This window comes from Callospermophilus lateralis, chromosome 1 (genome assembly GCF_048772815.1).
Source record: "Callospermophilus lateralis isolate mCalLat2 chromosome 1, mCalLat2.hap1, whole genome shotgun sequence".
NCBI classification, from domain to species: domain Eukaryota; kingdom Metazoa; phylum Chordata; class Mammalia; order Rodentia; family Sciuridae; genus Callospermophilus; species Callospermophilus lateralis.
The window spans coordinates 217,957,481-217,971,267 of NC_135305.1; the positions used below are offsets into that span (position 1 = coordinate 217,957,481).

General features: G+C 39.5%; 1 protein-coding gene across 1 annotated transcript; it reads right to left on the reverse strand.

Moving 5' to 3' along the window:
• Window positions 1-2,148: 2,148 nt before the first annotated feature.
• LOC143410762 (olfactory receptor 7E24-like) lies at window positions 2,149-3,132 on the reverse strand. Its single transcript, XM_076871500.2, has one exon. It carries the CDS (start codon window positions 3,034-3,036, stop codon window positions 2,149-2,151), a length of 888 nt encoding a protein of 295 aa, XP_076727615.2. The 5' UTR covers window positions 3,037-3,132.
• Window positions 3,133-13,787: the final 10,655 nt, after the last annotated feature.

The following is a 13,787-nucleotide window of genomic DNA, read 5'->3' on the forward strand; positions in this document are numbered from 1 at the left end:
CAAAGTTCTATTCAATGTTTAACAACATAGTTTTCATTTTTATCTCTCTGTGCCTAACATGGTAGAGGCTCTGGGAAATCAAAAATGATGGAGAGATTATTTTTCAACCAACATATAGCATATACATATGAAAGGGAATAAGAGGCTGTACCATTACAGAAATATGAAAATAGTAACAGGTCACAGGATAATTCATTTGAATAATACAAATTGACATTTCCATATTTATGATAACTAATTTTCTTTTGCTCATATGTTATACCTTCATCACATATCAATCACACAGGAAGAAACAATTTCTGCTTAATCTGAGTTCAATGATGTTGTATCACCTAGAAATCAACTTGGAGGACATAACTGAGTATCATAGACACTAGCACCTGTGTCCACCAACAGCAGCCAAAGTGAAATTGTGAGACTCTGGGTCTGATGCACTCATATTGTTCAGTGTTTTCCTACAATCAGAAAGTTTTCAGCAGAATAAAGAGGTCTTAGTTAGAGCAACATCTCTGGTACATTCTTAATCCTTTAAAGTCCCTGAGTAGTAATGAAATCCAGACCTACTTTGCTCCTATTTGATGGAAGGGTTAATTATAATATACAGGTGGATGTAACAGCTGCAGGTGTGACCTGGAGTTAGGGATACAGGGGGATGTTCCCCCTGGACCTTTGTCTTGTCTCAGCCATTCTTGCAGAAATGATGCAACTGGTGCCCTGACTGCTTTGTCCTGTAATCTACTAGAAATTCCAAAGGAAGTGCACAAGAAAACTGGTCCCATCCTGGAGTGGCAGGAAACTGAAACACATGATTGTTTTGTGGAGTGGAAAACCTGTCAGCAGTGGGTTGCACAAATGCCATATGCCTCAAATCCACACAGTGTTTCAAACATGGCTGCAGTTATCCAATCTGAATACCTAGCCCAAGTTACATGCACACCTGTGCTCATTTCTGTTCTCTAAAAAATATTGGGTAATACTTATGCATGGGAAGACTTTGCACATGAATTCAAACAATCTACAAGTAGTACATAGCTTAGCACCTGGCATTCAGAATCCCCAACAAAAAAATCATCCTCTTCTTCATTCACATTCTCATAATCTCCTCCACAGAATGTCTGGAGTGTTGAGGACACAGTTTAAAGGGATGCCTTTTCTCCCCTTGTGGATGACAGTGTGTGGCAGGAAGAGTCAGGTGGCAGTTAAAGAGGACTTTCCATGAGCTTTCTGTTGTGCTCACCACAACAAAGCATATGAACTCACAGTATCATCCCTGACATTCAGCACCTCATTCTGCCATCTGGGTAGACAAAGTGCATGCTCCTCCTGATGGCCAAGAAATAATGCTAGGCAATGTCCTTCCTCCACCCTTCCCTTCCACAGTAGCACCTGATTCACACTGGGGCTGTTCTGACTTAGAACTAAGGAGGACAGGTCCAAAGCTCCACCTCCCTGGTGCCCAGTGGCCCTGACTTCAGCCTCCAGATGTCAACACATGCTCAGTTAGGTACTTGCTGATGCTGACATCTACAGCAGGAAGAGCCATAATGGCGCCCACTGAACTGGGTTCCTCAAACTGTGGGGCTGGATGCACAGGCTGGTTGTTGATCACTGTGTGACTTTGGTGGCTCAGTGCATAAGGCTCCAAGTTTACCAAGTAGCTGAAGCATATCAGCAACTCTGAAGAGCTTCCTAATATTAATGATGGAGAAGAAGAGCAGAAAATGAAGATGTACCAATGTTTATCAGTTTATTGCTACTAAGGAAGAGGCTCTTCTCTACTATGAATTTTTTTTTATTTCCTAAAAAAATAGCTTTATATTAATATTGTTGAAGTAAATCAAGTTAAATTTTTTTTCTTTTAACCATTCTCAAGTATTATGATAAGCATCATCAATCACATAGATGTTTTTTAGAAATATTCATCATCACCATCTCAAAAATCTTTCATTATTTCAAAGTGATCTTTTGTTCCAAATATGAAGAACTCCCAAGCATTCCTCCCCATCACTGGCTGCAGGCATTGCACTTACATCATGTGTGGTATTAAACCAATCAATGTTCCTGAAGAGACAGATTAAACGATCTTGATAATTAGTTATAATGAATTTTTCAACACACATCACAACTGGACACTACAGGGTCTGAGATTTAGGCCATCCTGCTGGGCAACCTCCTCAGGGCACCTTTAATGTCCCTGTTTCTCAGGCTGTAGATGAAGGGGTTCAGCATGGGGGTGACCACAGTGTACACCACGGAGGCCACTGCACCCTTCCTGGGAGAATGTGATGCAGCTGAACCAAGGTACACTCCAAGGCCTGTCCCTATAAATAAGCCAACAACTGCCAGGTGAGAGCCACAGGTGGAGAAGGCTTTGTACTTCCCCCCTGATGATGGGATCCTCAGAATGGAGGAAACAATTTTATAGTAAGAGAAAAAGATCCCTGAGATGGGGAAAAGGCCATAAAATGCTCCCAGAAAATATTTGACAATGTTATTAGAGAAGGTGTCAGAACAGGAGAGATTCAGAAGTTGAGAAGGGTCACAAAAGAAACTGGAAATTTCCACACTCTTGAAGTTGGTAATTTTTAAGATCATCAAATTGTGCATCTGGGAGTCCAAAAGGCTGAACAGAAATGAAACCAAAGTTAAGAAACCACAGAGACGGGGGTTCATCATGACCAAATAGTGCAGGGGGTGACAGATGGCTACAAACCGATCATAGGCCATCACACTCAGAAGCATATAATCCATACATGCAAAAATTGTAAAAACAGACATCTGTGTCAGGCAGCCCACATAGGAGATGGCTCTGCTGTGAGTTTGGATGTTCACAATCATCTTTGGGACCGTGGTAGAGATGAAACAAATGTCAGCCAAGGACAGGTTGGAGAGGAAGAAGTACATGGGGGTGTGGAGGTGGGAGTCAGAGCTGACAGCCAGGATGATGAGCAGGTTCCCAAGCACTGTGACCAGGTACATGGACAGGAACAGTCCAAAGAGGATGGGATGCAGGTCTGGATCCTCTGAGAGTTCCATTAAATAGAATTCTGATATATGAGTTAAATTTTGTGCTTTTGTGTTGCTTGGACACCTTTTGAAAAGCAAAGGGTGTAAGAAAAAAAAAAAGAAACCCATCAGTAGGCTCTGCTCGCTCTGCATGCACTTGGATTCAGGTATTCACTAGGAAGCTGTTCACTCTGGAGATCCACATGCCCTCAACATAGGTCTCAGTCCTGAGACACCCAGTCTTGCATACTCTTTCACTGTTGCTATCTACATCATTCACCCCTCTCTCCACATCCTTTTTCAGACATTTAACTGATCAATGTTAAAAGCCCAGGAGAAGAAAGAAGAAGTTCATGTTTGCAGTAAATTATAGCCCACCATTTAATGGGAAATTCAGGAAAAGTAATGTTTTTTATTAAGAAAAAATAACCTTCATGAAAGTTTATTAAGAACCAGCTCAATTTACTTTGTTTGTTTTTTTCTAACAAATTGAGGGTAATGAGTCTCAGTCAGAAGCATGGTCATGAGCCATTTATCTTCAAAGTGTATCATCATTTTTTATTTTTCATTGCCCTCTACTGCAGATTAAAGCTTTCTCTTTAAATGTATGTAATATAATGCAAATTTCCTTGTCTTTGGTACATTTCAAAATCAATAAATACTACTGAGCTAAGTGCACAAAATCAATAGTAACCCTGATCACAAATGTGACTGAAAGAGATGATATTAAAAACATAAATGATAAAAAACATTTTGACTAGTTTGATTTTATACTGGTTTATTTGTATGAACCCATACAATATCAGCAGAACAGCTGGTATATAGAAGAGCTCTTCACTGGTTTTCTTTCCTTTTTTCTGTCCTCCAGCTGACCTGTTAAAACTGTTCCATGGTTTTGTGATCTCAGTCCATCAAGTTTGCAGTTTAAGATTTCGTCCCACACACAAAAAAAGGCCCAAAGCTCATCTTTTATTTCTAACCACATTATTTCCACGTTGTGGACTCTCTGGTCAGGCATTCCTGATGTGCAGATTGTAATTCTCTCACTTAAGCTATGTGAGTGTAACTTGGATTCATTATTTGTCTTTTCTTGCTGTGATTGATTTTGTCTAAATTTGGGGTAATAATTAACTACCTTGGGTTTTAAAAATCTTTCCAATTACCTAACTAGTGGTTTTGTCTCAGTTAATGTTATATTAATTTTTGGATATTTTAGATTATCCACATACTGTGAAATCAGACCAACACCAGTTTAATCAGGATATCTGCATGTGAAATTCTAGGTGCTTTTTTTCTTACACCAGAGTTGGAAATCACTGCCTGACAAATCTTGGCACTTAGAAAAAGCTCCATGAATATTACCTTCTCATATTTCAATAACACCCACTACCTATGTTAAAATATAAGTATAAGTAAAATATAATTGTTTCAGGACTAACACCGTATAGAGAGATTTGAACAACTACTTCGGAAATTTGAGTTGCTAGTGAGCTAGGGATTTGGGATAAAGAGAGGGGAAATACTGAATCTTAAAGGAAACATCCACAAGCCTTTGAGATGTAGAAAGCACAGTTATAAATCTTGAAAAAAACACCCTTGGCCCATGCCCTTGGCTCATGCCCTGGCTCACCTCCTGTCCAGGACCTGATACAGCCCTTCTATAAACATTTGACACCCAGCCCAAAACGGGGCTTCCTCTCAGCATCAAGACAGTCCATATTCTCCCTTGCATGTGTATCTGCCTTCATAAATAAATCTCTGTCCATGCCTCTGTCCAGCTCCTGCTGAAATCCTTCTCCATCACATATGCCAAGAACCCCACTGGTCTGAAGCCGAGGCCCTCCTCTGCCCTGGGAACCCCTTGGACCCATCTCCAGAAGCATTTCTTCCCCTGTAACATTACTATCGCTGCCTGATTTCACTCTCCTGCAAACCTGTCTCCCAAACACACCTACTTCATGAAATAGGGAGGTGTGATTTTCTGTTGATGTTTCTATGTCAATATTAATTTATGATCCCATAAAAGTTTCCATTAAATATTACCTAAAGGGCACCTAAATCTCATCTAAGTAGTGCACAACACAATACCTATTGCCCCAGAAATACACCATTTACATTAAATTGAGGTGCTAATTCCATTTTTGAAGATCATTTCTCTATTCAAAAATCTTTATTCTATACAAAGCATTACCTGAAGAAAGTGCATTGTTTAACCAGTAAGGTATGACAATCACTTCAAAATTGTTGTTCATCTCTCCATATAACACAAATAAGAATTTCTATATAATATATCAGCAGGGGATAGGGGTGTTATCTCTGAAATACAATGAATTTACTCTTTAAGAGCTACATTCACTTACCAATTTAAAAAATAATAATCATTATAGTTATAATTAATAGTCAGATTTGTTTTTTTCATATTATTATGAGCGTATTATAGTTGTACATAATGGTGAGATTTATTGTTACATATTCATATATGCACACAATATAATGGTATAATTTGGCAAGTATCATCCCCTAGTATTTCTCCTTACCCTCCTATCCTCCCTCCCACAGTCCCTTTCCTCTGCCATACTGATCTCCCTTTGATTTTTAAAGAGCATTATAGTTACACATACTAGTTGTGTTTATCCCAATATAACCATATGCCCATGAAGGGGAACCAGATGTGTAGACTCAAAAGGGTCTTGGCATGCATACTGGGCTAGTTACCAGATAGCCAAATGAGTCACAGGTTTACTGTGTTAAGTTTCCTTTTTCTCCAATAGACCAAAATATAGCAATCTTCAGGGTTCTGAGACAGAACATGGGAATTCTCCATAGGAAAAGTTGCCTTAGCAGCTGCTGGGACAATCCCTCAGTCCTTCACATTACCCACAGGTACAGCTTCTCTGCTTCATCACAAGATAAAGCCACAAGGTCCTAGTTCTCCAGCAGTCATTTCTTAATAAGCTCACCAGCCACCTGGCATCCTTAGGGTGGAAGGGGGTTGCCTGGAATGTCAGAGCTGCCCAAGAAGACTAGGGTGGGGGCAGCTGTGGGATCCCAGGTAGGTTACCAATTTGTTACCAAAAGCTTCATCTTGTTCCCAATACCAATTCAATATTTAAAAAAGGGTTTGAGAAAAATAAGGATTATTGTTTTGCTAATAAAGGAGAAACACAGAGGAATCTTGTCCTGGAGACTGTGATTCTCACCTACATCTTCATCTTAATATGTGTCATCAAAACACTGCTGACCATGACATATTCTCTGCATAATGACTCCTGAAGAAATCTTACCTGGTTTATAGGATATTTCCATGTTGCTCAGGTAGAAGTGAAAGTGCTTGCATTTGAGTTTTAAAAGCAACACTTTTCTTGATGTCACAGCCCTGCCAGTGTGTGCCCAGTGTGTGAGAATCACTCCACTTCTCCAGGCTCCGACTGCTTAAGGAGAGAGGGAGAGCAATCCCCAGCTCCAAAACATGTGCAGCACCAAAGGGGAATTTGAAACTCGATAACTGATTGGTCATTGTCACTTTAAATTAAAAAGTTTATGATTAGGGAAATGCCAACAGTATTGAGAAAAGAAATTGTCAACAGACCCCCGAGACTCCACAGTGGAAAAGTCTGATATGTGCCTCAGTAGAGGGCTCGGCTTTCAGGAATTCCTTCAGGTCCTTCCACATTTTACTATTTTTTATTTTAGAAAATCAATGCCATGAGTTCTCAAATTTGACTAAGTTAGAGGGAATTAAATAAAAATACACGGTTCCTATGTCCATGACAATAAACAGAACGATAGTGATTAACTTGCCATGATTTTCATGGGGCATTGCTTCAAAGAATGGAAGTACAGACTGGAAGCAAGAAGTCCATGAATCCAAATTAATTTGGGCCATTTGGGGGGAGAAAGATCAGGTGAATTAAATGTGGAACAGATCTGTTTTAGATGCCTCCCTGTGCCAAGACAAGCATTAGCCCCAGCGAGTCACAAATAGAAAGAGGGACACCCTCCCAAATACACAGCACAGACGTGTGGAGCATCAAAATTATTATATCCCATCCAGAAATAGAAAAATTGTAACTTTGAGTAGGGCATAAATTCTCTGAGTTGCATGAGGATTAACCTAATCACTACTATTAGTAACAATAATATCTAGATCTTATTTTGCTCAGAAATTTTTCAAAAATTCCACATTATTCCTGTAACAGCATGATGTATCTATTTCATCCTTAATCAATGCAGTTGTATCAAACAAAAACCAACTCAGATATCAATGCTGAATCCAGACACTAGTGACTTGCTCCTTCACAGACACAATAAATGAGACTGAAAGACTCTAAGAGCCATCCGCTGTGTGTTTATATTTTCTTCCACGCAACATAAAGTTCTCTACCTATGTCCTAAGGTTTTAAATATAAGGTACACATTTACGTTTTTTTTCCAGTGATGTAAGAATAAAATAAAATAAAGGCATAATATTAAGTTTGTTTTAAGATTAGAGAGATGTTTTCAAGCATGAAAGGTCATATGGTAAGGTCCAAGGAGGTCATGGAAGGGGCCGAATAGCATGATTTGTGCTGAATGATCATTAGCCTCCCCTACTGTGACCTATGGCCATTCTTACACAATTCACACAGCAGGCACCTGCACTGCTCTGCCCTGTGATCCCCAGGAATCCCACAAGGAAGAGTACCACAGGCAAGGCTCTCTTTCTGCAGTGACAGGGAAGAGGAATGGCTCTTGGCTTAATGATAGGACAGCCTGCCAGGATTCTCCTGTGATACCCTGTGTCCATGGTCAGAAAGCCCAGTGGAAAAATGCTGCAATCTTTCCTACCTAACAAACAAGAGCAATTTGCATGATTATAAAGTTACTTTTTACTGTAAAATAATGATAAATGGGGCATGCATTTTCAGAGTGGGCAATGCAGAAAAAATGAAAGTGATGATAGAGAAAACATTGCTCACCTGCTGAGCCTGGGATGCTCTGAACATCAGTCCATGGTTCTCTGGTTTCTGGCATCGTCTTCCTCATCCTTATCACCACCAGAGTCTTTTCATGGTATGTAGGAAATCTTTTTTCTATTCATTCTTTCTGTCTTTTTTTTTTCTTTTTTGGTACCAGAATTGAACTCAGGGATGCCTTGCCACAGGACCAGAGCCTTAGCTCTTTTCATTTTGTGAGATAGGACCTCCCTAAGTTGATTAGGGCCTTGCTAAGTTGCTGAGTCTGGCCATGAACTTGCAAACCTCTGCTTCAGACTCCCACCATTCCAGAATTACATACACACACCAATGTACTAGGCTAGTGAGCACTTCTGAAGACACATTTTGTACACTATGGGAAACAGAAGCAGTGTGAATGGAGAACACATTTTAAATAAGATATCTAATACCCTAGCAAAAATAAAAACAAACTTTTCAAACAAGATGCATGAAAATTGACATACTGAAGACTCCTATCTGGATACTCAAACTGTGATGTTTGTCCTTCTGATAGAGGAGCATACTTTCCATCTTGCTTCCAGGGTCCCAAGTTTCCATCTCTACCTACTGGGTTATACTGCTTCTCTGCTGGCTCATGACAAAGAAGTGTATATGCCAAGACGCATCCATACCTGGTGCCCAGGAAAAGCTCAGACTCTGTGCGCAGCATTCCCATGAATATGCTGTCAGCTGGGAGTTTCCTGATGCAGAACCACAGCAGGGGACACAGCCATGCAGCTCACTGGACAAGAACCATCCACTGAAGGGCTGCAGGCACAGGCTGACTGTGGACTAATATAGAATCTTGGAAGCTCAATGCACAGAGCTCATTATTGAACTAATTGGTCCATTCAATGCCATCTCTAAGGACTTCTCAACATTAATGCAGAAAGATGAAGAAAATAAAATGAAGGTCCACTTAAGATTTGAACCCTAGCTATAATTGGGAGGGACATTGTATACTCAATTTGCTGCTCTCACTTCTGTGTTTTAAAGATAATCAGCTTTTAATGTCTATTCTCAGTATAAATATGCAATATAAATATAAATAACAAAACATTGCTATTTGAACCTAAAGAGCATATGCTTTAGTTACTTTTATTTGGTCATTTTTTTTTTAAATGAAGCATTCACTCATTAAAAAAAAATAGTGGTCTCCTGCTCAGGACAATTGTCAAAGAACTCTGCAACATTGGAATGGTGAGAAATTCTAATGTGTGTCTCAGAATAAGCTCTAGGGTCTCCTCTCACTCCCCTCTGTTCCTACTTTACTTTTACTAGGCTCATGGACAATGTCTGCCATTGTTCTTGAGTAACTGAAGTTTGTAGATGCTGTTAAGGAGAAGTGTAGGGCTTGTGTTTCAGTGACCAGACACAAACAAGACCTGTTCAGTCAGTGAAAACCAGCAAAGGGAGGACCTACACTAAAGGGACATTCAACCAAAGGAGAAACTAAGTAAAAAAAAAAAAACAGAAAGAAATCAAAATGACAGGGAATACAAAACATATCACAATAATAACTTTGAATGTCAATGGCCTAAACTCATCAATCAAAAGACATAGATTGGCAGATTGGATTAAAAAGCAAGACCCAGCAATATGTTCATAGGCAAAGACATTTGCAGGCTGAAGGTAAAAGTATGGGGGAAAACTTATCACTCATATGGATTGCATATACAAGCAGAGGTTTCCATTTTCGTCTCAGATAAAGTAGAGTTCAAACCAAAGTTATCAGAAGAAACAAAGAAGGACATTTCATATTTCTTAAGGGAAGTATATATAAGCAGGACAGAAAAATTATAAATAGTTATGCCCCAAACAATGGAACATCTATGTACATTAAACAAACCCTTCTCAATTTCAAGAGTTAAATAGACTACAGCACAAAAATACTGGGTGAATTTAACATACCTCTCTCACTACTGGACAGATCTTCCAAACAAAAACTAAATAAGGAAATTATGGAACTAAATAATACAATCAGTAATTCAGACTTAACAAACATATTTAATCCATCAACAAATGTATATCCTTTCTTCTCAGAAGCACATGACTCTTTCTCTAAAATAAACCATATCTTATGCCACAAAGCAACTTTTAGTAAATGCAAAGAGAGAGAGAGAGATAATACACTACATTCTATCAGACCACAATGGAATGAAATTAGAAATCGATGATAATTTGAAAAAATACAAGCTACTGTAACAAATGGAGACTAAATAATACACTATTGAAATATTAATGGATAGTAGAAGAAATCAAGGATTAATTAAAATTCATACAATTAAATGAGAACACTGATAAAATATGTCACAATAGTTTACTGCCTTGAGTGCATTCATTAAAAGAATAAAAAGTCAACAAATAAATGACTAAAACTACATCTCAAAGCCCTAGGAAAAAAAGAAGAAAAAGAAATCAACACCAACATCAGTAGAAGACAGGAAATAATTAAAATCAGAGCTGAAATCAATGAAATCAAAACAATTGAAAAAACTGACAAAAACGTTGGTTCTTTGAAAAAATAAATAAAATAAACAAAGCCCTGGTCATTCTAACAAAAGAAAAGAGAAAGAAAACTCAAATTACTAAAATACAAGATGAAGAAGAAAATATCAAAACTGACATGTCTGAAATACAGAAGATAATTAGAAACAATTATGAAAATTTATATTCCAAGAAAATAGAAAATATCAAAGACATTAAAATATTTCTAGACATATGATCCACCCAAGTTCAAGTAATGGAATAAAAAATATCATCAAAAGCCTACCAACCAAGAAAAGCCAAGGACCAGATGGATTCTTGCTGAGAGCCATAGCCAAGTAGGAATGACGCATGGCAATTTCTTTGTCAGCCTACCCAAAGTTGCTTAGAGGGAGGACACTCCATTGTGGAAATGGGCTTGCCTTGGACCCAGGTAATTTGCAGTGACATTGCATGAATGTTTGAGAAAGATGACCCTGCTCAAGGACCAGGGTGAATCTGGGTTTAGGGAGGATCCTTCTGGATTAGGGTGGGTCCAGGTTTAGGGTGTATCCTGCTGGGAATAGGGAGTATCCTGCTTCCTCAGGTGCCCGCTCCTTGGGTTTAGGGCGGTTCCAGGTTTAATGTGGACCCTGCTGGGAATAGGGCATATCCTGCTGCCTCAGGTGCCTGCCCGCTCCATGAGTTCCCGTTGAGTTCTCCAGGATTCAGAGAGTATTTGGGATGCAGAGCCTGGTGGAGAGGTGGATTTTCCCCAGAACGTGAGTGTAGAGGGCCGATGAGAGTTCGGGAATAAAGAATTGCTGTTTGAATCTACAAGGCTGTGAGTGGCTCGTGATTTTGTGCCCAGCCAGACTGCGGCAATTAGTGGCCCAGACAGGGAACATCTGAAGCTTGGAGGTAAGTGAAATTGCTCGCCCCTGAGAGAAGGCAAGAGAATGGGTGACCATTTCAATAAACAATGTGTTCTTGTTTTGATTTATTTTGTTTTTGTTTCAAGCTGCCTATCCCTAGAAATTTCTCAGGCAAACTTGGGAAAATGGTTGGCTCAAGGTTTGAAGTTTCTCAGCCCTGAGGAAGAGAAAATTGATACGATTTTTTATTCCGTTTTTGTTTCATTCAGTTTCGGTTTTGTTTTGTGTTATCTTATTGGGTTGTGTTATCTTTATATTAGATTGGAAATTAGTAAAAAAAACAAACTGAAAGAGTGTTAAGTAAATTTTTAGAGGTTCAGACCACGGAGAAAGACATTTTAGATCAAGCAAAAGAGAAGATCTCTTGAGATAGTCAGACAGAGGAAGAAAATTTAAAGGAAAAAAGCTTAGAGGAGAAACAGCTATTAGGAAAAAAGCTACAACAGGAGGCTGCTACTAACTCCGTTCTATCACCAGAGGGCGTAATTCAACCAACAGCTCCACCTATGGAGACAGCTGAGTGGCCCTCAACCCCCATAGTTGATAAATGGGATCCTGAGACAGGACCTCAAAGATTAGCATGCCCTGTACTTGAACAGGTAGGAGGGCAGCGAATTCACCGTGCTTCAGATTTCAAAACAGTGAAGCAGTTAAAGGAGGCTGTAACAACCTATGGTCCCCAAGCACCCTTCACGGTAAGCATGGTCGAATCCATTACCAACTTGGACATGACGTCAGCAGATTGGGCTAGCATGTGTAAATCTGTGCTAAATGGAGAACAATATTTGTTATGGAAGGTTGCCAATGAGGAATTTTGTATGGAGACAGCTAGGCGAAATGCAGCAGCCGGTTACCCTCAAAGAAATCTAGATATGTTGTTAGGAAAAGGACCTTATGAAGGTCAATAGCAACAAATTGAATATGATCCTTCTATATATGCACAAATTGCTGCAGACACAGTTAGGGCATGGAAGACTTTTCAAGATCATGGAGATTTACAAGGTCAGCTATCTAAAGTAATACAGAGAGCTAATGAACCTTATGCTGAATTTGTAGATAGGCTTATTCAAACAGCTGCCAGAATTTTGGGGGATACAGAACAAGCAATGCCATTTATAAAACAACTGGCTTATGACCAAGCAAATCGTTGCTGCAGAGAGGTTATTAGACCATGGAGACATGAAGATTTAAACACACATATTAAATTATGTAGAGACATTAATGAACAAGGGCAAGTCTTGGCAGCTGCAGTACAACAGGCTTTAATTGTAGCCAAAAACATGCTACAATTGTGAAAAAACAGGAAATTTTAAAAGGAATTTCCCCATAGGAAAAGGGTTTAACAAAACTAGGTATCAAAGGAATAGAATACCAGGTATTTGCCCACGATGCCATAGAGGGAGACATTGGGCTAATGAATGCCGTTCTGAAACCACCATAGAGGGTACTCCCTTATCAAAAAACGGATAAGGGCCAGGTATTTACCCACGATATCATGGAGAAAGGCATCAGGCTCCATTGCCAAAAAATGGACTGGGTGGCCCAAAGCTCCGGGGCTCACAACCACAAATATACGGGGCAGTGGAGGAACCCAGCAACACCATCAGGGTAGTGCTCAGGACACATTGTCCATTAAATCCCTCATCAGACAAACCAGAGGGAGTGCAGGGTTGGACATCTGCGCCTCTGCCAGAGCAGTACTAACTCCAGAGATGGGAGTTCAAATCATTCCCACAGGAGTAAAAGAACCTCTTCCCCAAGAAACAGTAGACTTATTATTGGGACGTAGTTATTCTACACTAAAAGAACTTATGATAAGTCATGGGGTAATTGATCCCGATTATGTAGATGAAATAAAAATTGTAGCTAGTTCTCCAAGAGGTATGTCAGTAATTTCACCAGGAGATAGAATAGCACAGTTGTTAATAATACCCAGCCTACATGATAAATTTTCTAGTCATTGTGTAGAAAGAGGTTCCAGGGGATTAGGCTCCACAGGTGTAGATTGGGCTATGCTGTCTTTAAATTTAGATTCTTGCCCAATGATAAAACTAAATATTCAAGGACACGAGTTTAATGCGCTACTGGACACAGGTGCTGACCTTAGCGTCATATCTCATCAAGAATGGCCAAAACATTGGCCATTACAACAAGCCACTCAAACGCTTCGAGGCCTAGGAGTGGTGACTAATCCCCATAGAAGTGCAATGGTATTAGATTGGAAGGATCCTGAAGGATGTGAAGGAACTATACAGCCATATGTATTGGATCATCTTCCTATAAATTTATGGGGACAAGATGTCCTAGATCAATTAGATTTGATGTTAACAAATAACATCAATCCTAATGTGCCCACTACCCTACCCCTTCCCTTTCCTCCCACCTCTCTGCCCTATCTAGAATT

Excerpts from the sequence above, each read along its gene's own strand:
- LOC143410762 (XM_076871500.2), bottom strand. The coding sequence starts at position 3,036 with ATGGAACTCTCAGAGGATCCAGACCTGCATCCCATCCTCTTTGGACTG.